Raw genomic sequence first — 25,126 nt, 5'->3', positions numbered from 1 at the left:
GGATGCTCAATCAGCGAACAAAAAACGTCCCCACTCAATGAGACCCAAACACAAATTCTTGGCACTCAATTCAAGTAGTTGCATTTGCAAATTTAACCTTAAACTCAATCCTTAAGGTTGGATTTGCTCTGAATTTGGGATTTTATTGAATATTGTAGGTAGGTATTATTTTCTTTACCAATAAATAATTCTAAGACTGTCAAAGCAAAATTGGCCAGTTTTTAAGTGAAATTTTCTCATAATTGTGCGTCTTTTTACTATAAGAGGTCCTGGCACCAAAAATCTTGATCAAAATCGGCTTGAACTTTCGCTGGAAGTTGGCAACTCGGTTAAAGTACCAACATTACCCTCTTTCTGACGCAGTCGGGTAATAAGCAGGTGAATACCAGTTGAATATTCAAATCTTATGCTGTGTAAGGATTTCCACAGCCAGTATTATGTCCTCACGTAGTGGTAATACTATTCTAGCTGCGACGTGACTTACAAACTGTTTCTTAACTAATAAAAAACCTGGCAAGGCAGTTTCGCTATACCAAAACTCAACGTTAACATTTTTTTACAAGGTTTCTGAATGACTTAGTCAACCTCAAATATTTAGATTGTTCTGTAAATATTTTTTTTTATCTTAATAAGTAAAAAATAAATAAAATATAACTAAAAAGTTTAGCCATACTTAGCCCTCATTCGCACAAGAATTTTTAACGGATGTTAAAAAAGCATCCAAATGTAATATGAAGTTAAATTATCTCTATTTAAATTATGTCTTTGCGAATTGAGAACCTCCTCCTTTTTTTATTTCGGTTAAAATTGAATGAAAATAATAAGAACCTTAAAAATAAGCTTCATAGCTTTCATAAGCATTAAAAAAATAAATAACTCAACTGGAATAAACAAAATAATTACAAATTATGAAGCATAAATATGTAGATTTAGATCTAGTACAATTTGTACTCAAAAATATAAAAGTACCTACCTATTATACATAGGTATTTTAATATTTTTGACTTCAACAGTACTTTATGCTAAAGCTCTCAACGCCTTGCTCATCTCGGTAGATGAATAGCAATCAATATTTATGGTTATGGTTGACCCTCGGATAGTTTGTATGGTATACCATAGACAGTGCTTGCACAAGTCATAAAAAATAATTATGGGGACAAAAAGGAGACAAATCATCATAAAATATTATGCTCTACAACAGAATAAGTTCATGTTTGTAATGAGATCACCCTGGATAGATGACTTCATCATGAATATTACCAACTCGAATACACCATGACGATGTTTGTGAGTTATTGAAACACTCTCAGAATACAGAAAACTACAGGTGTGATCTCACATAGGAATGAAGCCGTTGAAACTACTCTTTTTTGGTGTAATTTCATATACAAGCGATTATTAGCTCTGCATATGCAATGTTGTGTGGCGTGCTGTACAGGTACAATTTTTGGACACAATGCGTGCTTTTTAATGACGGCTGAACGAGGGTTCTAGTGTTTTCTGTACTTTTAGGAAACACTACCATTATAACCTATGTTAACGACTACAAGAACAGACTTCCCTCGTTATAGGAAAGGGGATAACAGGCTAAATCACATCACATTGTACCAATGTAAATAGGGATGACGGTTTTTAAATTGTATAAAAATTAAGAGTATGCTAATAGTGAAGCAATTTTGTAGAAGTAACAGGGTATCTGCGATCATTACTTTCGGAACTACAGGGATTTAAATGGTCATATTTGCCACGCTGCCACGGATCGCTAAAAAACGCTCCATAATAAATAGCACAAAGAATGACGTCATCGATGCGTAAAACCGTTAGATTGGTATGGGCGTTCAAACAAAATTACATATTCTCTTTGTTGCTTGTACGTTTTTGTTTATATTTCATGTGCTGAAAAATGTTACATTGAATGTAAGGAAGCTAAAATGTATGATTTTTCATTTAATTATGTTAAAAATCACTGATATAGCTCAGCGAGTCGCGAAGCTGAAGTGGCAATAGGCAGGCCACATAGTTCGAAGAACCGATGGACGTTGGGGTCCCAAGGTGCTGGACTGGCGACCCCGCACCAGAAAGCGCAGTGTTGGTCGACCCCCCACTAGGTGGACCGAGGACATCAAGCGCGTTGCAGAGAGCCGCTGGTTGCTGGCGGCTCGAGACCGTTTTGTTTGGAAGTCCATGCAAGAGGCCTATGTCCAGCAGTGGACGTCCATCGGCTGTTAATGATGATGATGATGACGTTAAAAAATCTTTGATTAGTTTTGTTTTATAATCTCATTTACGAGCTATGCTAGGCATATCTCTGCGTGATCGAATCAGAAATAAGGAGGTCCGCAGAAGAACCAAAGTCACCGGTCTTAAGGTGCTGGAATGGCGGCCCCGCACCAGAAAATGCAGTGTTGGTAGACCCTCCATCAGGTGGACTGACGACATCAAGCGAGTCGCTGGAATTTGCTGGATGCTGGCGGCTCAATATCGTAATGTTTGGAAATCCCTACAAAAGGCATATTATGTCCTGCAGTGGACGTCCCTCGGCTGATATGATGATGATGAGGATTATGATGAATCTTTTTTGTTTCTGACTGAGATGGTAAGTATAGTCATCGTGACCGACGGCTTAATGTATTCTCGGAGGTACAGACATGAGTACCACGAGGTCCTGGGTTCAAGTCCTGGGTCATGCAATGAGTTTTTGTCTTTCCTCTGTTTTTTCAGTACGTAGTGTTACAGTTTTGTGCTTCAGAGATCACGTTACCATCGATTCTGGTGATTAACATCGCAAACATCCAATGGAATGATGGTCAAAGACTTTAATATTATAACCCTAAGTCCTCCAATACGCATTGGAGTAGCGTGATGAGTCTAAAGTCCAGATAATCCAGATAATCCTCTCCTATATGGAGGGAGACCTGGCTCAACAGTTAATTGGCTGGTGAGAGGCTTCGGCCGTGACAAGTTACCACGACAAAGACGTACCGCCAAGCGATTAAGCGTTCCGGTATGATGTCGAGTAGAAACCGAAAGGAGTTTGGATTACATCCTATCCCTACCAAGTCAGCCCGCTTACATCTTAGATTGCATCATCACTTACCATCAGGTGAGATTGTAGTCAAGGGCTAACATGTTAAGAATAAGAAAAAACAAAAAAAAATGTTGAACGAACATTATGGTTACCTAACTAACTAAATTTAAAAAGTCCATGTCCAGTTTTTTTTTCAGCAGTTGTGTGGGTCACACCCACCAATTTTCAATGAAATACCTATCCGTCCTTGGCCTGTGAGAATTATAGGCAATTATCAACTATAATGAATCGATAAAAAATTGTCCTAGAGCGATGGAGTGTATAAAGTTTTACGTGATGTATTTTCTCATTAAAACGTGAACTTCCAACATAAGGCTTTTAAGAATGGACATAAAACAAAAAGGTTTTATATGAACAAATTTTAACGACACACTTTTACGTTGTGGCAGAGTAAAGTTAGCCAATAAGGTCGCTCGCATCAAATGTTCCTAATGGCAATTCAAGTTACAAATTAATTGAATAAGTTTTTTGGGGCGGAATAACGCTTTGAAATTTTCTATTGCAGCTAGTTCGAGTGAACACATACCGATGCGTCCGGCGTTCAAAGTGGAATAAGAGCCTGTCGTAGCCTGATATACTTCTTTTCTTCTACAAGTTAGCTCTTTACTACAATTTCACCTGATGGTAAGTGATGACGGAATCTAAGATAGAAGCGGGCTAACTTGTTAAGAATAGAATGAAAATCCACACCCCTTTTGGGTTTCTATACGACATCGTACCGGAATGCTAAATCGCTTTGCGATACGTCTTTACCGGTAGGGTGCTAACTAACCTCGGCCGAAGCCTCCTATGCTATGTACCTATGCTCCTACCATAGGTACTCGTAGGTAAGTACGATAGTTTGGATGGTCGGGCGGAAAATAAGCCACATTTTTGAAGTGGCGTCTTCTAGCCGTAGTTGGCATTTTTTGGTAGAGGAAAATCTTATTGGTTCGCCACACCGACATGGTTATACTGTCTATACAAAGATTTTATACTATTAGATATGTTATCACTTCTAGCAGTCTCTTTAACTGCTATTTTTTTAATATTTGATACTCGGCATACCTACTTAATATGAGAAATCATGTACCCAGGCACCACGTTAGCTTTGGGCATCCCTTTGAAAAACGCCGTTGAAGATCTTAGTTTAAGGGTCCCGACTAACTAACAAAGAGTTGCCACTAAGGTTCTGACGATTTAAAACATGATTTCTTATGATATAGAAAATAAAAAAAACTTTGGACATTTGAGAATTTGGAGCCTAGCTCTCTCCCAAAGCCAAGTCTTAACTCCAAAATTGTCGTCCGTACTTACCTATTGTAGGAGCAGGGGCTGACAAGCTTTCAGCTTTCATAGAATGGAGTAAGTCTAGCTAACACAGGCCCTGATTCTAAAGCGCCTCGCATTCTACAAATATCGAAGAACGTTAGTTATTTGAAACTTCGACAGAAAACGGAATCCTCTTTGCTGTTTATAAAATATTTACAGGACAAACTAATATTAGATCCTTAGATATGAAATTGGCGCTTTATCGTACTGTCCACTTTGATTTGGCATCTTGATCTTTGTTTGGGCAGGCCACATAGTTCGAAAAGCCGATCGACGTTGGGGTCTCAAGGTGCTGGAATGGCTACCCCGCACCGGAAAGCGCAGTGTTGGTCGACCCCTCACTAGGCGGATCGAGGATATTAAGAGGGTTGCAAGCAGCCGCTGGATACTGGCGGCTCAAGACCGTTTCGTTTGGAAGTCCATGCAAGAGGCCTATGTCCAGTAGTGGACCTCCATCGGCTGTTAATAATGATGATGACTTTTATCTGAAATATCTCCTAGTTGGTTAGGAATTCCAATTTAAAATTCATACTGCTGTTTAGGCCAGCCGCATACAATCGTTTTTCGAATCCGTTTCCCGTTTTCGGAAAATCGAATGCATGAAATCAATATAAAATACATTAAATGACGCACATGTAATTTTTTTTCCGAACAAATTCCGCGTGTACGTAACGAACAATTCTTGCGACAATATACATTCCGAAGAAGAAAAAAGAAAGAAAGAAAATTTGAACTGTAGTTGATACGTAAAGTAGGTATGGCGCTTATAAGATGTAATTTATCACCCGAAAGACCATCTTAATTAAAGAATTTTGACAATTTTTTTATCAATGTCAAAGAAATGTGAAAATTCAACTGCTAAAAAACGTGAAGGAGAAGAAAAAACTGTACCTAACCTTCATAACGTTTTTTTTGTAAAGGTATATATATACTCACCAGCCTTTGCGAGTAAATTCATAAAGATCAGAACTGCTCCTAAAATTCCTTTAGACGGGCATTATGGCCCGAAGCTGAAACATCCATCTTGTTAAATCAGAGGAAATTCCATCTTTGCTAAGACGTTAGCCGCAGGTGCCGTTTATTGCTGAAGTTTAACATGTCTCAAGAATTTCGATAAGACACCTGTCGGAGTAATATCTTAGGTATTACAAATAGTTATGCAGGCTAAGATTTTGAAATGGGTTCCTATGACGGCCACAATCTAACCTAAACCTTTGCTGTTATTATCCTATCCAATTACAATAAGCTTTGAGGCTGCGAATTTTATAGAAAACTTTATTTAAAAATTATGTATTTTATAATTTTTTCAAATCGTCAAAACGCTGTCCTTTTTATGGCGGCACAATGTTACTTGACTCTACAGGTTAGCCCTTGACTACAATCTCACCTGATGGTAAGTGATGCAATCTAAGATGGAAGCGGGCTAATTTGTTAGAAGTAGGATGAAATTCAAACTCCTTTCAGTTTCTACACGACATCGTACCGGAACGCTAAATCGCTTGGCGGCACGTCTTTACCGGTAAGGTGGAGACTAGCCACGGCCGAAGCCTCACAGCCAGACCTGGACCAATTAAGAAAATCTCAATAGGCCCAGCTGCGGATCGAACCCAGGATCTCCGTCTTGTAAATCCAGCGCGCATACCACAGCGCTACGGAGGTCAGTCAAATTATGACAAACACTAAATCGTTTGATTAAAGTTTAGTGTTTACTTGATGTCATGAATTGATTAAATATAGACCATCATGGCCGACAGCGTTTATGCTCGTATTGTCAAAAAAAATTTAAAAATTAAACCGTTTCAAAAAAATATGATGAATTTTTTTCAATATAGTAAAGCAATAATGAACAATTTAAGACCATTTTAAAAAACGTGTCAACTAGCCTATTTAAAGTTGTCTGGTTTCAATTGTATTATGTGTATACAATTGAAACCAGACAGACAGAAAATAGTAGAAAATAAGTACAATCAAAAACACAATTTTTTCCTCTAGTAAAATGTATAATACAATTTTTCTCAGTTATATCTACCTACCTACCAAAATTTTCTCATGTAGTTCCCCTGAACTTTTTACACAAAACATAAATACAATGTAGATAAAAGTAGAAAGTAATTTACACTTAGACCGAATCTAGATCTCGTGTGAATAGGGTTCAGTCACATCGCTACGGTACAGTTTTACTGAAAACGTATTGTTGATGCAGTCACTCTCAATTACCAAAATATGAAATGTTAAGTTATTTTAACCGCTATAGCCCATTCTATATGACCTCTGCCTCCGATTCCGTAGGGTGTAGGTTCGAATCCGGTCTGGAGCATGCACCTCCAACTTATCAGTTGTGTGCATTTTAAGAAATTAAATATCACGTGTCTCAAACGGTGAATGAAAAACATCGTGAGGTGTGTGCAGTCTGTCATTCTGCATTGGGCCAGCGTGGTGGACTATTGGCCTAACCCCTTTCATTCTGAGAGGAGACTCGAGCTCAGCAGTTAGCCGAATATGATAGGTTGATAATGATGAAGTTATTTTACCCTTACTGAGGCGTATATTTGTATTTTTGAAAACATATAGTACTTGAACTGCCTCATGTGGTCCCGTGGTTATCAAATTCAGCGACGGACAATGAGCTCCAGGTTTCGATTCCCGGGTGAGACCAACAAAACAAAATATCTTATTGGAGTTTTTCTTACCAGAAAAATCGTAATAACAGCCTGGGGTTGGGTAGTTGGCGTTGTTAGTACACCCCCGAGCCTCAGAGAGCACGTAGAGCAGGCGGTCATGCGCCTGATCGTACAGGTCGTATCGGTCGTATCGGTCGTACAGGTCGTATCGGTCTGATGTCCTATCAGACTATGAGAGGGAGGGAAAAGAGAATGCACCTGTGCTTGTGCACACACTTGTGCACTATAATATCTCCTACGTACATGGTTAATCTTAGAATGTGAGATTGACCAGACTTTTACATCCAAGAGTAGTACATAAATCTTATTCTTTTAAAGTATTCTTACTAATACCCAACATCCTGTAAATACCTTTACCCTATCTTACCTTATAGTAGTACCTTCCTCGTTTTACAATACAATACAGAACAGAACTGTACAGTGCAGTTTGGGCAAATATAAAATCCAAAAGCACGTGCTAATGTGGCTGAGCCTTAAAAGAAACTTTCTTATCGAACCAAACGTATAGTTAGGTAGGTACGCTTGAAAGACCTGTATTTACATCGTGAAAAGATTAAAGGAAATTCGTTTATTCAGTACTAGCCAACACCCTGCGGTTTCCCCGCGTAGTTCCGGATCCCTTGAGAATACGGTAATAAAATATAGCTTATGACACTAACAAATAACGTGGCTTTCCAGTGGTAAGGGTTTTTCATAATCAGTTTTGTGGATCCAGAAATTACCACCTACTATACCAAAAACTTAGCTTCTTTACATTATTAGTATATTATACATTATTATTTTATTTCGGATTAACCAAACTTGACAAAATAAATAGATCTCTAAGTATTCCAGATTGCGAAGGACTTTTTTTTATTATTCTTTACAAGTTAGCCCTTGACTACAATCTCACCTGATAGTAAGTGATGATGTAATCTAAGATGGAAGCGGGCTAACTTGTTAGGAGGAGGATGAAAATCCACACTCCTTTCAGTTTCTACACGATGTCGCACCGGAACGCTAAATCGCTTGGCGGTACGTTTTTGTCGGTAGGACGTTTAAAAATGACTAAATCTACGCCAACGTCAAGCAGTGGGTGACAATTAATTAGTTTAAATACTAAAAAAAAAAACAAAGATTATAATACAACGTTTTATTTCATTTAATATTTACAGACTATTATTTATTTATTCACGATTTATACAACATGTTCTATAATTTAAAAAAGGAATTACATATTTAACCGTATTTTGAGTAGATAATGGTTTACAAAAATGAATAAATCAACGAGTATAAAAAGATTCGCTCACTTACATGTATAAATAAAACGTAAATTCGACCCTTCTTATATTTTTAGGACCCATTAAAAGTCAATACAGTCAATTTTACATGGTTTTTTGAAAGGTTGTACTTGTAACGATAAAAAATTTGAAATGTATTGAATTTTTTTGCGCAATAATTGTGATATTTTTTATGTGGCTTACAAGAACTAAAACGGCTGAGAACGTGACATGTTTTAGCTGTGACATTGTTTAATCAGGGCGTCGTAGTTTTGTTTGTTTTAAAATGTGACGTCAGAATTCACACATCACCATATTCATATTCAATATGGCATATTCAATATGGCATATTCACTATGGCATATTCACTATTTTGTACTTTATTATCAACCTATTAAAATAAACTTAATCAATTGAGAAATGTCATCTACCATTAGGCACCGGATGACATTTGTTAGAGTGCGCGATAAGTTTGCGCGTGCCCAGAATCGAACTAATCAAAAGTGCCGCCATCTTGTAGTCTATCTCTATCTATCTCTTGGCGGGTAAAAGAGATCACAAAAGCTGGCAACAAATTGCGCCGCCAATCACGCGCAGACTTATCTAGCGCGCACTTTACATAGAATCTCAATTTCGTATATGTCAACTAGCATAAGTCAAACGTTATTAAATATAGTGAGTTAGCCTGCAGCAGTTTACACGCGATTTTCTGATAAATTCATCAAAGTGATTTTACTATTTTGATTAATAACAACACAGGCGATTATGAAGTATAAAATAATCTCACGTAAATTTTAAAATATTTGGCCGAAAACTACTTATTAAGTAAAAAATATACTTCAACTCAATTTGTAGACTTCACGTTCCTGAAATTGTAAAATCAAACATCAAAGAACGGCTGAGTCCAACAAAGATATCCATTCCCTATGCACAATCACATTGAAAATATGAAAAGGGTCGAATAAATAAAACCTGTTATTTAACAAGAATACGAAAGAAGGATCTCGTTGTGTTGATCTATTAAGCATATAAAGGGGAGGGGGGGGCGTGCCCACCCTAGAATGGACCTGTGCCCACCCTAGGGTTACTTATAAGGCTAGTAGGGCTACCGATATGGAATTCTATTATGATACTAATAATAGAGTTGATGTCGGGGGTCAGGCCCCCCCTAGAAAATAATCCTAGATACGCCAATGGTTGATCTCGCAAACATTGACCGAAGATTCGGGAGAGATCATACTTCAGATTCTACAAGGGCAAAACACTTAGCTTAGCTGAGCAATTAAAAATTTACATATTACACGAACAAAAATCTGTAATTCAATTAGATTTGCAGATTTTTGATTTACAAATTTTCGAATACAAGCAAATTTTGATATCTATAAAAATGTTTGTTTTCGAACCAAAGATTTGCTCTCATTGTGCTAAAATTTAATCGAATTAGATCAAACTTTTATGCGTGATTGAAATCGTAATATATTTATTTATGTACACTTTAATTTTACACCACATATAAATACAATAATACAAATCCACTTAGATTTACTCCAAGCAACTTTGGGCTTGGAAAAATTTTAGAACCTCAGAAGAATATGGTATATATTTTTTTTAATTTTTATGATAATGGAATAAACAAATAACAAAATTTAAATAATAAACAACTAATTTGTTACACTGCTTCCACTGTTTGTGAGTGGACAATTACACCGTGTATTTTATATTTTAATTATGTGATGTGTGTGACATTACTTAACAATAAAGAACTTTCTTTCTTTCTTTATTTGTGAACTCGCATGGCGTGAATCTGCAAATATCTTATTACGTATTCTAGCGCTACGTATGTTTTCTGTGGCGCTACTTACTTGCGTAGTCACTCATCATTTCCTGCTCCATCTTGCTGGTTATAAAAGAGGCAATGATTCTTGAGAAGGCGCATATTATGAGGAGGTTCCTCACTCTGAAGACCTGACCACCGGTTGCTTGGGCACTTAAACGGTGGTAGGGTTGAATGTTTTTTATAAATTTTAATAGTGTTTTTTTTAACATTGTTAAAAAAGGACAAAAAAATAAATGACAGAAAAAAAATTTAACTTTTACCAAAGCATCACGTCTAAGTAATTTTTACAACATTAACACACTGCTTATGCTATTGTATGAAGCCTCACGTAACATCGCACCAAAAAGCGTCTGTAAATTATATTCATTTAGACATTACAAGCACAATGCCTGTATTATGATGTTATTTTCAGTGGATTTTCAGAACGACGTTATATCTTTCGTTTCAAGCACACAAGCTTTGTGCGAATGTGTTGATATGCCAGGTAAATATAATTTACATATGGCTTGGACGACGGCAGCGACAGACAACAATTTAGTAGCTCTTCTAGCCAAGGTATAGGTATGTACGATACGTATAGGTGTAGCTGTCCCCACTAGAGATTAGAGGCCATTCAGTTGACTTGCTTGGCAATAACAATTACCGTAGAAGGATAGACAGCAAGTGTACAAGCTAAATGATCTTGTCTGTACCTACACTCTCATCACTTACATACGTATTGGTAAAGTAAAGTAGTAATAGTATATCAAGTCTCAATATTAGCTTCCATATTAGCCCGTTCGCTGCGGCACTGATACTTTCCCCTGGTGCGGAACGAGGTTTTTTGACCTCGTACTAAAACATTATGTGGTGCGGAACGAGGTTTATCGACCTCGTAACGTTTACAAGGTCAATCGACCTCGTTCCGCAGCGAACGTGTTAAGACTTGATCGCTGCGACATTTCACCTATTATTTGCTACACGAAACCGGATATACGTCACAGGAATTAGTGAGACTATTGCAATTGCTGAAAACCATTCAGTAGCGTTTCGATCAAATAGCAACTTGATCAAATGAAAAGTGGAGCAATATCCCGTTTTCAAAAACTTCAACAATTCGAATAACAGAAAATCGTTCAAACGCGTTGCAATAACAGCGGAGTTACAGAATATTTATTACTACGGAGCTACTAGTATCGTCTAGGATCCTCCACCTTACAAATACATAATAACATTGTCAATAAAATAGGTTAAGGTTTCTGAAGTCGTACCCGCAAAGAAAATGATACTGCGATAATATCGAATACGACTAACGCCTAAGTTTCTTAAATCCTTAGGAGCAAACCTCTACATCTGTCCATAAAATTGACAGTATTATTAACTATTGTGGGAGCACTGTTAGAGTAATTTCAGACTAGCGTATTTTTTGCGCGTATTCAGCATACGCGCTTCCACACGCGCTACATTGCGCGCTCCAAAAACCGGACTCGCGTAAACGGTCATATTTTGGCGTGTTCGCTTCAACCGATAGTATCGTGTCAGTATATTTGGGAGGTCTCTCTCGCGGCTTGCACTTATACGAGCTTAGAAGCGCGTCAACACTCGTACGAATTGAGCATGTGCGCTTCAATACGCGTGTATAAAACGCTAGTATGAAACCGCTCTTAGGCAACCTTACCTTATTTTATCGACATTATATTAACAATCTTTTTGCGTATGTGAGGAGCTCAGACATTATTAACAATGTTACATGAAATCCAATCACGCATACATAGTGTCTACAAGAGGTAAAACATGAGTAATGGTACATTGAAAAGAGATATGGTGAAGCCCCAGTCGTGTTATCTTCCTAAACAAAGCCACACATAATTTTCGGATAAGGTGTATTTCATTTAATGAAATACATAAATTCGGCTTGGCACAACTACAATGTATCAACAATACAATATAGAGAAGAATTTATCAGTCATAAAGACACCAGGATCCTTGGTTTAGTAATAAGTACAACGTTCATTATAATCTAATAACTACTGTCTGACCATCACAAAGTACTTGCACAATGCAACTCAAGAAATCCATATTTCTCATAAAAAAATATAATATTATAACCGCTCTATACAATGATTTGTAGAAACTATTAAATTATTTTCATTTCAAAAGTAAGAAAATAAAATACAACGGTATATTTTCTTTTGCTATACGAATCAATACGAACGAATCTTCAATACGAACGACCTCAATTAACTTTCTGAATGTCATTCGATGCAAGCTTACACATCCCGTTTTACACTGACTATTATATCTTTCCAAAAAACTTTTTTAGCTATTTTACTTAATTGAACTTTAACGATACTTTATAGATAGGTTTATAGATAGGTCCGCGTGAAATTTTGTTTTTCAACGAGATCGAAATCTATAGATGTTTCCGGGATAAAAAGTAGCTTATATATGTATTGCTTAATAACCTCTGGTATCTTCCACTAAAGTTCCCTTTACAATCGGTTTAGCCGTTCAGAGATTAGCCCGGACAAACAGACAGACATACAAAGTGACGAAATTTTTAAAAAGTCCACACGCACTTGGCCGGTTTTTTTATTATGTCATATCTATCGTATGGGAGAGGTATAGAGGTATAGCGTATAACAACCACTTTATGATGGTCAGGTAGTAAGTGCCTATCTAGAAGTGATATTTAATTTACCTAACTGTGTAATATACTAAAACTAGAAACGTTAACTGTAAAAATCTCGTGGAGGCGTTGTCTTCGACGGTCGTCCCGCCTGAAAATAAAATATTATTGTGAGATCCCAATATTATTTCACTTTTATTTTTTACATTATAAACATAGACGCTGAAATAACAAACATTTTTATAATTTTTTTTGAATGTATATACAAATCTAATTATTTTACTTCGAAGGTTGTGACCTCATAAATGTGCCGTATGTGGGAGTACGTACCTATTACCTATAACGCATTTCTGAGCTATCTGCCGCAGACCCCCTAAGATGTCACTGTATATTCGAAAGCAATAATCGCAGATACTGTTACTTATACTTTTAATATATAATAGCATACTTTTAATGTATAGTCGGAAGCAATATTTAAGACATCTCGCAAATCGGGTACTGCTGTCGCTACGCGCAAGTCATACATAAAGTCAAGTGCGGGGTGATACCCTCGCCCCATAGAGGAATTAGATATGGAGATGGATAGCACCCAAATTTTGGAACAAAATTGTCGGTCGTTTCTTGAGGGGGACGAGGTAAACTCACACATCTAAAACAATTACTATCAAAATACATTCTGTGTCCTTACACTACACACAACTATAATTTGATTCGCAATACACACATTTAATTACACAAACTAACAATCCTATCGCTTACACTTTTTACACAGAATATTCGATTAGGGGAGAGCGGGGCTGAAAGTGCCGGGGGTAAATAATGCCGACGCGAATATTTCGAAAACAGAAAGAGATAGATATACGATCGTATTGTGTCGCGTAATTGCTAACAGCCGCGCACATGCGGCTACCATTTTAGTTGCGTCAGCGACGCGGACTGAGTGGCTGTGCATGTGAGTGTCCTCCAGCGCCACGTAAGTAAATATTTTCGTTTCGATACTTTTTGGTCGCAAGCTAGCATTTCTCGTGCTTTTAATATGAGAGTTTTAGTAAAATGTTTGTTATTTATCCTAGTTTATTATGTAGAGTACTTTTAATGATTTCAGCAGATTGATTTTCATATGTGAGACAAAATATCACACTCTCATAAATGGGGTAAAATGGGCCGTTTTTGTGGGGCGGCTTGTGCCGCGGCACAATCAACCCCTAAGCTACCTTTATTGTTTCATTATGTCCAAACTGTACTGAAAACGAAGAAAATTTTGGCTGAAAAAGGAACAAAGCAAGTAGGAGCTATTGTTTTAGCAGAGCGTGGAACTCTAGTCGCCGTGGAGTTAGCGGTAAGTGCTCTGGGAAACTCAATTCCACCGATGTTCGTATTATAAGGATTTGTTAATTATTCGCGACGGTCCTCCTGAAAGTATTGGAGCTGGCAATCAATCTGGTTGGATGACAAGTGCAGAGTCCTAAGTCTATATGGATCATTTTATAAAACACACTACGCCTAGTCCTGAAATGCCAGTGCTTTTACTCCTCGACAATCATTCATCTCACATTGATATTGATGTAATTGAAAAGGCCAAAAGAAATTCTGTTATATTATTATCATTCTCACCCCACTGCACCCATCGTCTCCAACCTCTAGATGTTGGTGTCAATGGCCCTTTTAAAAGATACTGCTCTAAAGCACAAAATAACTGGCTAAGAACTAATCCCGGAAAGACTATGAGCATTTATGAAATACCAGGTATAGTAAAATACGTATATTGATAAGTGTTGCTTCCAACGGGAGAGCCGTTGGAAGCAACACTTATCAATATAAGCAACGCATTTAAAAAGACTGGCATTTGGTCCTATGATTCAAACATATTTACAGACGAAGATTTTGCACCGTCTTTGGTCACTGATCGCCCGGAGCCAGATAATCGACCTTTACAAGGTACAGATAACTTGCCTGTCGTTACAAACAATCGAGAAAGGACTCCTGAACATCTTGATAAATCTTTGGAGCAATGTTGATGTTGAGACTAGTCCATCAATACTGCAGCATGTTCCTGGACAAATCGATGCAGTCGTTGACATTACAAGTGAAACATCAGGTAATCAAAAACGAGACACACATCAGTGCTATCAAGAGCCTATCCCTTGCTGCGGCTTTCAGCTTCCTCAATCAACTGATACAATACAGGAGATAAAAAAAACGGCAACTTTATCACCAGAGCTAATAAGACTACTGCCTAAAGCACCTTTAAATGGACATAACAATCCTTTGTTATGTCCATTTAAAGGTGCTTTAGGCTTTAGTAAAAGCCCGATTAAATGGATATAACAAAGGACGTAAAAGAAAGACAGCTGTTCTTACGGACACTCCAGAGAAGAATGCTTTGGCCTTAGAACAGGCTAAAAAAAAGAAGAAAGAAAGTGGAACTGCAAAGAAGATTAATGGTAAAGGAAAGGGGAAAAGGTAAACGAAGAAAAATACCAACTAAGAACCCTGCTAAGATAAGAGTGTTGCAAGATGACGACAGTTCTGATAACGAACAAGAAATGTACTGTATCATATGTTGTGATGCCTATTCTAACTCTGTCTCTGGAGAAAATGCTATATTGCTGATAATTCTGATCTAGAGAAAAACTAGCTTTGATCTATTTTGTTTCTTTTTGTTAAAAGTTTAATTAAGCTTAAAGACTGTTGATTTATAGTATAAAGTATAACAAATAAACATAATATTATTAAAAATGTATGTCTTTTAAATTCTATATTAATTTTCATTCATGTAAAACACCTAGCATATAGACGGCACAACCGACCTCGGCTACGGCACAACTTGCCCCAACGTGGGGCTGGTAGTGCCTTGCCGCCGCAGCATACAAAAATCACTTTTTTTTTCAAAAAATATTAAAAATGTGGATCTGACAGTAAATTCGTATTCGAGACTAAATTTGGCTTAGGATGAACCACTACTTTTAGACATAGTACTTATATTATTCGAATTATATGAGGATTTGTCAAAATCGGCACGTTCAGCCCCGCTCTCCCCTACTTGATCGATGTGTGCTGTTCTGTCAGACGAATCGATTCTTTTTAAATAATGTTTTTATTACTATAATTAAGCCAGAAATACAACTACAACTTACTGACAGTTTTTTATGCCATTCAACTAAACAAACCGGAATTTGTAGGAACTTTTAACACGACGAAAACGATTACAACACAGAAATAGATTTTATGAACGCGTTAAATCATTGATTCTTGATCTTTGACAGAGGGTTAGCGATAGCGGTCCTTTTGTAATTGGTCTGAGCCGCACCCCTACTTTTTTTAGGTTACGCACGCTGTTCCAAAACGTCAAAAAGTTTGCATGCTATTATACCAACCTGAAATAAAAAATTGTAAACCTTATCCAATAACTCACGTCAACTAGCGTCACATCGCCTAGAAACCTTGAGGTTACAAGGATACTTAATTAAATTCCAAGTATTTGGAAAAAATAATTGAGGTAATATTAAGTTTTGCTTACTGTTATCTGACACGCGGTGTATAGGGAACACCATGGCCTCTCGTGTCTCCGGCAGCGGCGTGATGGTGGGACGCACGACGCGCTCCTCGTCCGCCACTTGCTCGTGACTCCTGAAGTATATCGAGTAGATGTACGCCGAACAGCGGATCTGCATACAACATCATCATCATTATAGGTGGAGGATATGGAGAATACTCGAAGATCTACCACATTGTTGCCAGCAAGCTTTGCTTTGAGCAAGCGCTCATCGTCCGAAGATCTACCACATTGCTGCCAGCAAGCTTTCAAGCATCTTCATCGTTAACAACCCATACTGGAGTATTTCAGAATGAAAGGGGTTAGGCCAATAGTCCACCACACTGGCCCAATGCGGACTGGCAGACTTCACACACGCAGAGAATTAAGAAAATTCTCAGGTAAGTTTCCTCGGGATGATTTTCCTTCACCGTTACAGACACGAGATATTTAATTTCTGAAAATGCACATAACGGAAAGATTGGTGCATGCCCCGGACCGGATTTGGACCTACGCCTCCGGAATCGGAGGCAGAGGTCATATCCACTGTGCTATTGCGGATCTACCAGCCCAACACAGAGCAAATCCTTATAGAAAGTGGATATAAACTCCTCCGACACGAGAGTTTCCAACTGCGGGATAAAAAAGAATACAAATAATTTCTTGGAATGATAAATAGACCGAACATAGTCCGAACATAGTCTGAACATAGCCCGAACTCCTGGTGCGGGGCCCTCGTAATCTACACCGGACTGAGACAGTAACATACTAGATAGAGTCAAAGTCAAATATATTGTATTTGGTGAATTACGACCTATTTTATAACTCGTCTATTTACAGTAATTCATTGGCAATTTTTTTTTATCTTTTATGATGTAAGTTACCTTACTTGTTTATACCTAATGGTGATTATTAACGCCAAAAACTAATAATGTTGGTGAATGGAGATTATATCTTTAAAAACTATACAACAATAGACTAAACATCTTTAGTTCCTATAGTGCGATAAGTGCCGTAACTAGTTCTTGAAAGGTTCATAGGTAACGAAGCGTTGTCTAACACGAAATTGCAAACTTTGGAGTTTCGCTGAAATGTTGCCTGTCTTTAGCATATTATAAGGTTCATCTCGTAAAATATGCTCAGAAGCATATTTTAGTTCCAGCTCGTCATCATCAGTCAGTCAGTCATCAATGCAGTAAACGAGATTAATATAAAAAAAAATTAAAACAGTATTTCATGTCAAATTTATAGGTTATATACCTATGAATTTCACATAAAACATTAAGTACATTTAATTTTATTTAGTCATTAATTTAATTTAGTCTAAAATGTAACAAATTTGTCTTAATGCTATATTATTGTTAAAGTTATTTTTAAGAAAATATTATTATACTTAAAGTTATTTTTAAGCTTAGTTGCAGATGGATACCAAGGTCAAATCTTTGATTTTTGTGGTTGTCCGTTTAATTTACCTTTTTATGTTTTGTAATTTATTTTTAATAAATAAATAAAATAAAATAAGTCACTGCTGGATACGCCTCTCGTAGGGACTCTGGAACTACATGTGCTTGAGTCACCAGCAATAAGTGTTTCCCTGTAACTTGGAACCCCAACCATCGACTCTTCGAATCATATGACCCGCCGAATGCCACTACAGCTTTGCAACTCGTTGTACCATAACGATAACCCTGGTTTGTCTGCGGATCTCCTCATATCTATCTATCTATCTATCACGCAGAAAAACGAGAATAGTTTGCTTCATCGACAACTGAGTAACTCTAAGCCCTCATTTGCACGAGAGTATGAAATTAAATGGTCTATTTCCAATGCCCAAAATTGAAATTGCACAATTTTTTAGACGTTAAGCGAATGAGGGCTTAGCCTTAGGAGACCCGTAGTTAGCGACGATACCTGAGATCCATAGGCCATCACTAGCAATAAATAGACTTCCTTGAAGAGGTAGACAAACAAGTATACGAGTCAATTATTATTTGTCTGAAACTACACAGACTAATGAATAAAATAAACGCAAAACACAAAGGCTCTAACCAGATCCATAAAGCAAACGAACGTTGTAATAACATTATTTTTCGTAACGACATTCATTTACAATCGCGGAAATGAGCAGATGAAATGAAACGGCATAATTTATATTTGTACAACCTCAGCTTTGTATTCAGCTTCGCTTATTTTGGGTCACTTGTACCGCCGGTTCTCATATTCATCCGTCTCATAAATATCTCATAACTAGCTAATTTGGTGGACTTTTGTATCATCTTCCAAAGTGGTAATTCCTCTACAAAATTATCCAATTTTATTTTAAGGGGTTTAGGCCAAGCAACCATGCTTGGGCTTTTTTTTGTTTCTCTTTTATCTTAAACCACCAATCATTACTGGGTAAGACATGTTTGAGTTGTAGCGAGGACAACGAACTGAAACTTATAAAAAAGATATTTTTTTAAATCAGAAGAAAGCTAAAAACTTCATAATATTTTTACCTAGTCGTATCATTTGTCGTTTTGAATACCTGATATTTTGCCACCGTATTAAAAAAGGCAATGGAAATAGTTTTTAACTCTAGTGGGCAAAATATACAAGTCACAAAAAATATAAAACAATTTTTGTATTATAGGAAATTTAATTCCTTATTCTGGGTCTTTCGTTTTTTAACATAGAACCAAATAACCTTGCCAAAAATTACCAAAATTACTTGGTGAAATCTGCAGAAATGAACGAATTACTCGTAAAAGAGTATTTTAAGGATGAATTTCCTTCACTGACGCCCGTCGTGGTTTTTCAAAATTTCGATACTGCTGCTGAGTCAGATTCTGCATCTTACGTCAAAGAGGATAATAAGTTAGTATCTCTACTCTAATCTCTTTATTTCCAATCTCTTTATTTTTAATCTATTGATTTCTCCACGACAGTCGAGAAACACGAAATTTCTGGACTTAGAAGCAATATCCCGTTCCAACTTGACCTTCGACAATATCATCTTCTAAGTCACGAAGAACTAAAGAAACGAGAAGTAAAACCACTGTCGAACCACATTGCGACGCACTGTAAAACGCCAGTTTGTAAACTTCTGTTGTCCTTCTGACCTCTCTGGATGGTTTTCCACTTAAGATCAAATCGGAAAAGTCAAATCTGCTTTATTCTATCCGCTTGTATTAAATTAGTTAAAAAAAATACCACGAATGTTCGTACAAAATTCGCAAAACGGAACAATAAACGATACATATAAAAAAAAAACAAAAAGTTCTAAAAAAAAAAGAAACAACAACAGTAGTTCAAATAAAACTTTAGCTTAATGCGCTATAAAACCATTTCACGGAGTGCAAACATCATAAAGGCATTATACACTAACTCACCTTTATTTTTCCTCTGATAAAGTGCTGTTTTTGCACTACGAACTGTATAGTGCTGTACGCGGTCCATAAGCTTCCATTCTCGCCTCCTCCCACCCTGTGCCACACGTGTTGTGAAAGTGCCTATTGACAATAAAAAGGCGCTTTAGTGCACGGGTAAAACTGTATAGCCGATAAATTCCTGCATTATTTTATTGGAAACACATAATCACTACGACCGTTTTCTGTTTTTCATTATAAGGTTTCTCGACTAATAGTGCTTTAGCGGAGGAGATATGAGTTTTGTAAAATTAATGCTTTTTATCTTGCCTGAAATATTAAAAGCAGTCTAATTACATTTGGCTCATCAAAAATAAAGAAAAGTGATAAAGTAAAGTCTACATTGACGGCAGAAAGCAAATTTGTAGTCATCCACAAAAACGAAAGTGTTCACCAGAGCCAAAAAACGTTGTAAGCAGCAATATTTCAACTAGGGCTGTTCATCTTTACGCTGTTAACGTGTTAATATTTTAATAAAACTAATCTCTTATTTTGGTCTAACTAATTTCTTATTACCGATTGAAACCGTTTGATTGTAGCTTCTCCGAGTCAATAGCTATACTTACTGGACATTTCGGAAACCGACAAAATGACTACAAATTATCAGCGCTTTCCTCTCCAATGCTTATGAATTATTATTATAGTTTTAATTTAGCATTTAAAATTCTTTGATTTTTTAGCTTTCCAATGGTGTAATTACATTTTGGATAGATATGATAGTTACGTTGCTACAATACCAAACTGTATTCCCCGATTTTTGTACAAAGTTTTTTAGAATGACACCCCATTATGGAAGCAATTTTAAAGACGTATCCACTTCAAGACATCAACCTAATTTGGTTTGACATTTGGAAAGCTCCAAAACTGTGAAATGGCTGTCTTGAGGATGCCAAAAATATGCTAATGCGACACTTTACGGTTCCGACAGCGATGGCACAAGTAGGTAATATCCACAAAACTCTCAATAGTGTTCACCTGACGAGGAGCGACGAACTGTCTTATTACTATCATAATATTGTTGGCATTGCTGGTATAGAAGTTAAGTTGAAAACAAATTAGCATAACTAATTCCCAAGAGGCGAAAAGCGAATGTGTGTCTTAATTCGTTTATGCACAAATTTTAACGCGTTTAAAAAATGGTGATGTTTTCGATGGTTGCAAGATTGAGAGACCAGATTCAACACCAAGAGTTCTTAGGTTTGATCTCCAGCCGTTGTACTATTGCCGTATTCCTAATACAATCTGTACTAATATTATAAAGCAGAAGAGTTTGTTTGTTTGTTTGATTGATTGAACGCGCTAATCTCAGGAACTACTGGTCCGATTTGAAAAATTATTTCAGTGTTAGATAGCCCATTTATCGAGGAAGGCTATAGGCTATATATTATCCCCGTTTTCCTACGGGAAGGGGAACCACGCAGGTGAAACCGCGCAGCGTCAGCTAGTACAAGATAAAAATTAACAGGTGAAGTAAGCCAACAAGTACTCACTAAAAAAACACGCACATCACATATATTTACACAGAAACATCAAATATATTAGAGCAGCCATTACTTTGTGAAAGTTCATAATAATTGTTTTGTTTTGCTTTTAGCGGACGCACGCAAATTCTGATTTGTACAAACCCCGCGAGAGACATGGATTTTTCCAGAATAGGATAAAAGCAGTAAAATTTATCTCTATACCCATCCAGTTTAGGCGTGAAAAGGTAACAGATGAAAAATAGTAGATTGTTAACCGAGGGTGGAAAGAATCAATTCCCGAGGTATTTAGACTATAGTCCGAGTAGGAATTGATTCTTTTACCCGTGTTAAACACTCTACTTTTCATTTCGAATATGAGGAAATTTCATTTCGATTAGGAGGAAATTATAATTATTGTCTATTTATTTGGCCCGCTCTTGGAACGTCGGTAAAGCAGTCGTCAAATTGGACGACTGCTTTACCGACGTTGTGACTACTCCCCGCTAGGCGGCTCTCTCTAAGGAGAATGACTTACGTAAAAATCTCGTTACATCCTACTCGAAGAACCACTTATAGAATTCACTTTTCCTTTGGTGGAATACTTATATTGCTTATTGCAATATAAAATTACTGGTTCACATTTGTATGGTTTTTAAAATAAACCTATAGATAGCACTATGCACCTTAAAAACATCTTGTTTAATCCACCATCTTGGGGAGAGAGAAAGAGAGAAAGCGCGAGAAGAAATGAGACGGCAAATAGTCGTTCGGAAATAACTTTAGACAAAATTCAGTTTAGATTTTTTTTTATATTAAATACTATATATATAATATATAATATTTAAAATTAATTGTCATTATATTTTTTAATCATTATCTATTTTTTTTAAACTCCGTCACTGTTATGTAACAAATTTGTATCCCGCCAATTAATGTCGACTTTTCAAATTTTATTTAGGGAACTCAATTATTCGCACGTTATTGTTGCGGCTTATTCCGATTAAGAAGTTTGCGTTAAATTTACACTGGCTGTTTTGAAATTCACATGGCCGTAGCATTTTTTTATAATTACTTTACTTTTTGCATAAAAGTTTTCCCCTAGAACTTCATTGACGTCTGAACAGGCTATATGGTCAACGATCTTTGCCTGTCCCCGAATTTAATTGGCGACAAATAAAAAAAAAACATAAAACTCTTCACAGCTAATGACAGCAGTTCTATTTTTAAAGTTCATTCCCTGTGTAGGGAAGCAGCATTTTCCACCCAATACTCAGATCAAAACAAAACTACTTTCCGAGAGAGATTTTTATGAGAAATGAAAAATATTTTCCCATTCATAATATTAGTATGGATTCTCCACAAAACACCTACAGACTCTACAATATTCAATTACTTATTCAATTGAAAAAAGATAACTTCGCAATTGAAGATTCTAGAGTCAGCTCCTCCCGAGGATGGTTCTGGATGATGATGTAGGTATGTATGTATCTTGGTGACATTGCCGCTTAGATTTATCGGTATTTCGTAAAAAATAGCAAAATAAGTCAACGATTCTGTATTTAAAAGCATCGTAAAAGTTTTCAAAAGCTTTAACCGCAAGTTAAATTATAATGATCCTTCGAACAAATTTATTCTTAACCTAAACAAACAAAACCAGTTTAAAACTTTTATAACTTTCTTAAACTAACATAAAGAGAAAAAGTTCTACGCGTGGTGTAGTTCTACTACAATACATCCAAAATAAAAAGATAAATATAGCAAAGAACTAATGGATATTTGTCTCTGTAATATATAAAGTACTGCTTTTGAAAAGGCTGTTCAAACATTCACCCTTTGTATTTAAACTCAAACTAAACTCGAATTAATCCGTTACTCCTTTTATTCTGTGAATGAAATGAATGTTCATAATCGTAATGTTATTAAATTATTAACCGATACCGACTTAAAAAAAACCGGACAAGTGCGAGTTGGACTCGCCCACCGAAAGTTCCGTGCGAAGGATTCTTATAAATAGTTTAGGAATCGAATTGCGTTTTTGTCGAGCTTTCCCCACATTTCAGATGTATTTTTTTTTTTTTAATTTTTAATTACAAATGTACAGTTTCAGGATTTTTTTTGTATTTTTATTCTTTTTCCCTTCTGTTTCTTAAGAATATTCTTTTTCAAAATTAAAGACAAAGTAAGGTTGGTAAGTGTATTATATAGTAACAACCTGTGTTTAATTTTAATGATCGTGTTGTTATTAGTTTCATCATCATCATCATCATCATATCAGCCGATGGACGTCCACTGCAGGACATAGGCCTTTTGTAGGGACTTCCAAACATCACGATACTGAGCCGCCTGCATCCAGCGAATCCCTGCGACTCGCTTGATGTCGTCAGTCCACCTGGTGGGGGGTCGGCCAACACTGCGCTTACTATAGTATGCGCATTATCATCTGAGTCGTCCGGTCATAAAAGTCAAAAAAGATAGGAATGTGCAGCGCGCCTACCTGCGCACCCTAATTATCGATAAACGGCTACCTGCGCACGTGCTAATGATGAGTCAATAATGATTTGGACGATTCTGATTGGTCGGTTTCTAATGTAATTGCATTGCGTATTTTTTTTGCTATAAATGTGTTTACTGCATTCATGTGTTACTCGTTGCGCACTATGGATACTAATATATAATAAATTTGGCAGAAGACGAAGATTCTGATGATGAAGACTCAGATGAAGATTAATTTTATTTAGTTAATAATTATATAATATGAAATATGTATTATATTAAATCAAATACATTCATGTGTTACTCGTTGCGCACTATGGATACTAATATATAATAAATTTGGCAGAAGACGAAGATTCTGATGATGAAGACTCAGATGAAGATTAATTTTATTTAGTTAATAATTATATAATATGAAATATGTATTATATTAAATCAAATATTGTTAATTTTTTTAATTTTGTGAACAAGATACGATAATAAACTTTACTTATCGATAATATGTCTTTCATTGTTACACCCTTCACTAGACGGCTCCATAAGACCCATAAGTGCAAGCGAGATAGATATAGAGAAATGATTTATGGCCCTAAGACTCAGTTGTTAATGCTATTATAGTATGCGCATTATCATCTGAGTCGTCCGGTCATAAAAGTCAAAAAAGATAGGAATGTGCAGCGCGCCTACCTGCGCACCCTAATTATCGATAAACGGCTACCTGCGCACGTGCTAATGATGAGTCAATAATGATTTGGACGATTCTGATTGGTCGGTTTCTAATGTAATTGCATTGCGTATTTTTTTTGCTATAAATGTGTTTACTGCAATTAAATAAATACATTCATGTGTTACTCGTTGCGCACTATGGATACTAATATATAATAAATTTGGCAGAAGACGAAGATTCTGATGATGAAGACTCAGATGAAGATTAATTTTATTTAGTTAATAATTATATAATATGAAATATGTATTATATTAAATCAAATATTGTTAATTTTTTTAATTTTGTGAACAAGATACGATAATAAACTTTACTTATCGATAATATGTCTTTCATTGTTACACCCTTCACTAGACGGCTCCATAAGACCCATAAGTGCAAGCGAGATAGATATAGAGAAATGATTTATGGCCCTAAGACTCAGTTGTTAATGCTATTAGTATAGTGCGGGGTCGCCATTCCAGCACTACAGCAAAATATTCTGCAGCAAAGTTATTAGTTTCAGTTCTATAATTTTGTACCTACGCATACATTACCTACATGATATTTTAGACAGATAATAATTAATTAAAGTGGAAATTACGCAAAACAACACATTTCTACTTACAATGTTATTTTTAATCAGGACTTGGTAATGTTGTGGTTGGAAAACTTCGAACGCAATTTATCCCAGATCAAACAAGTGCAAAAACTCTTTAAGTCTTTCTAATGGTAACTCAA

General features: G+C 36.3%; 1 protein-coding gene across 1 annotated transcript in view; it reads right to left on the bottom strand.

Moving 5' to 3' along the window:
- Nucleotides 1-8,215: 8,215 nt before the first annotated feature.
- LOC112052605 (uncharacterized) overlaps nucleotides 8,216-25,126 on the bottom strand; it is a 67,135-nt gene continuing 50,224 nt past the window's right edge. The window contains exons 5-7 of the mRNA XM_052883444.1: nucleotides 19,691-19,810; nucleotides 16,305-16,452; nucleotides 8,216-12,935 (exon numbers count right to left, since the gene is read on the bottom strand). Of these exons, the coding sequence (XP_052739404.1) occupies nucleotides 12,853-12,935; nucleotides 16,305-16,452; nucleotides 19,691-19,810 (351 nt within the window). The 3' untranslated portion in view covers nucleotides 8,216-12,852. The remainder of the gene's footprint in view (nucleotides 12,936-16,304; nucleotides 16,453-19,690; nucleotides 19,811-25,126) is intronic.

Source organism: Bicyclus anynana, chromosome 9, assembly GCF_947172395.1.
Source record: "Bicyclus anynana chromosome 9, ilBicAnyn1.1, whole genome shotgun sequence".
Taxonomy (NCBI): Eukaryota; Metazoa; Arthropoda; class Insecta; order Lepidoptera; family Nymphalidae; genus Bicyclus; species Bicyclus anynana.
Note: the sequence above shows the minus strand (reverse complement) of the source record. Positions and strands in the feature narration are given on the sequence as shown.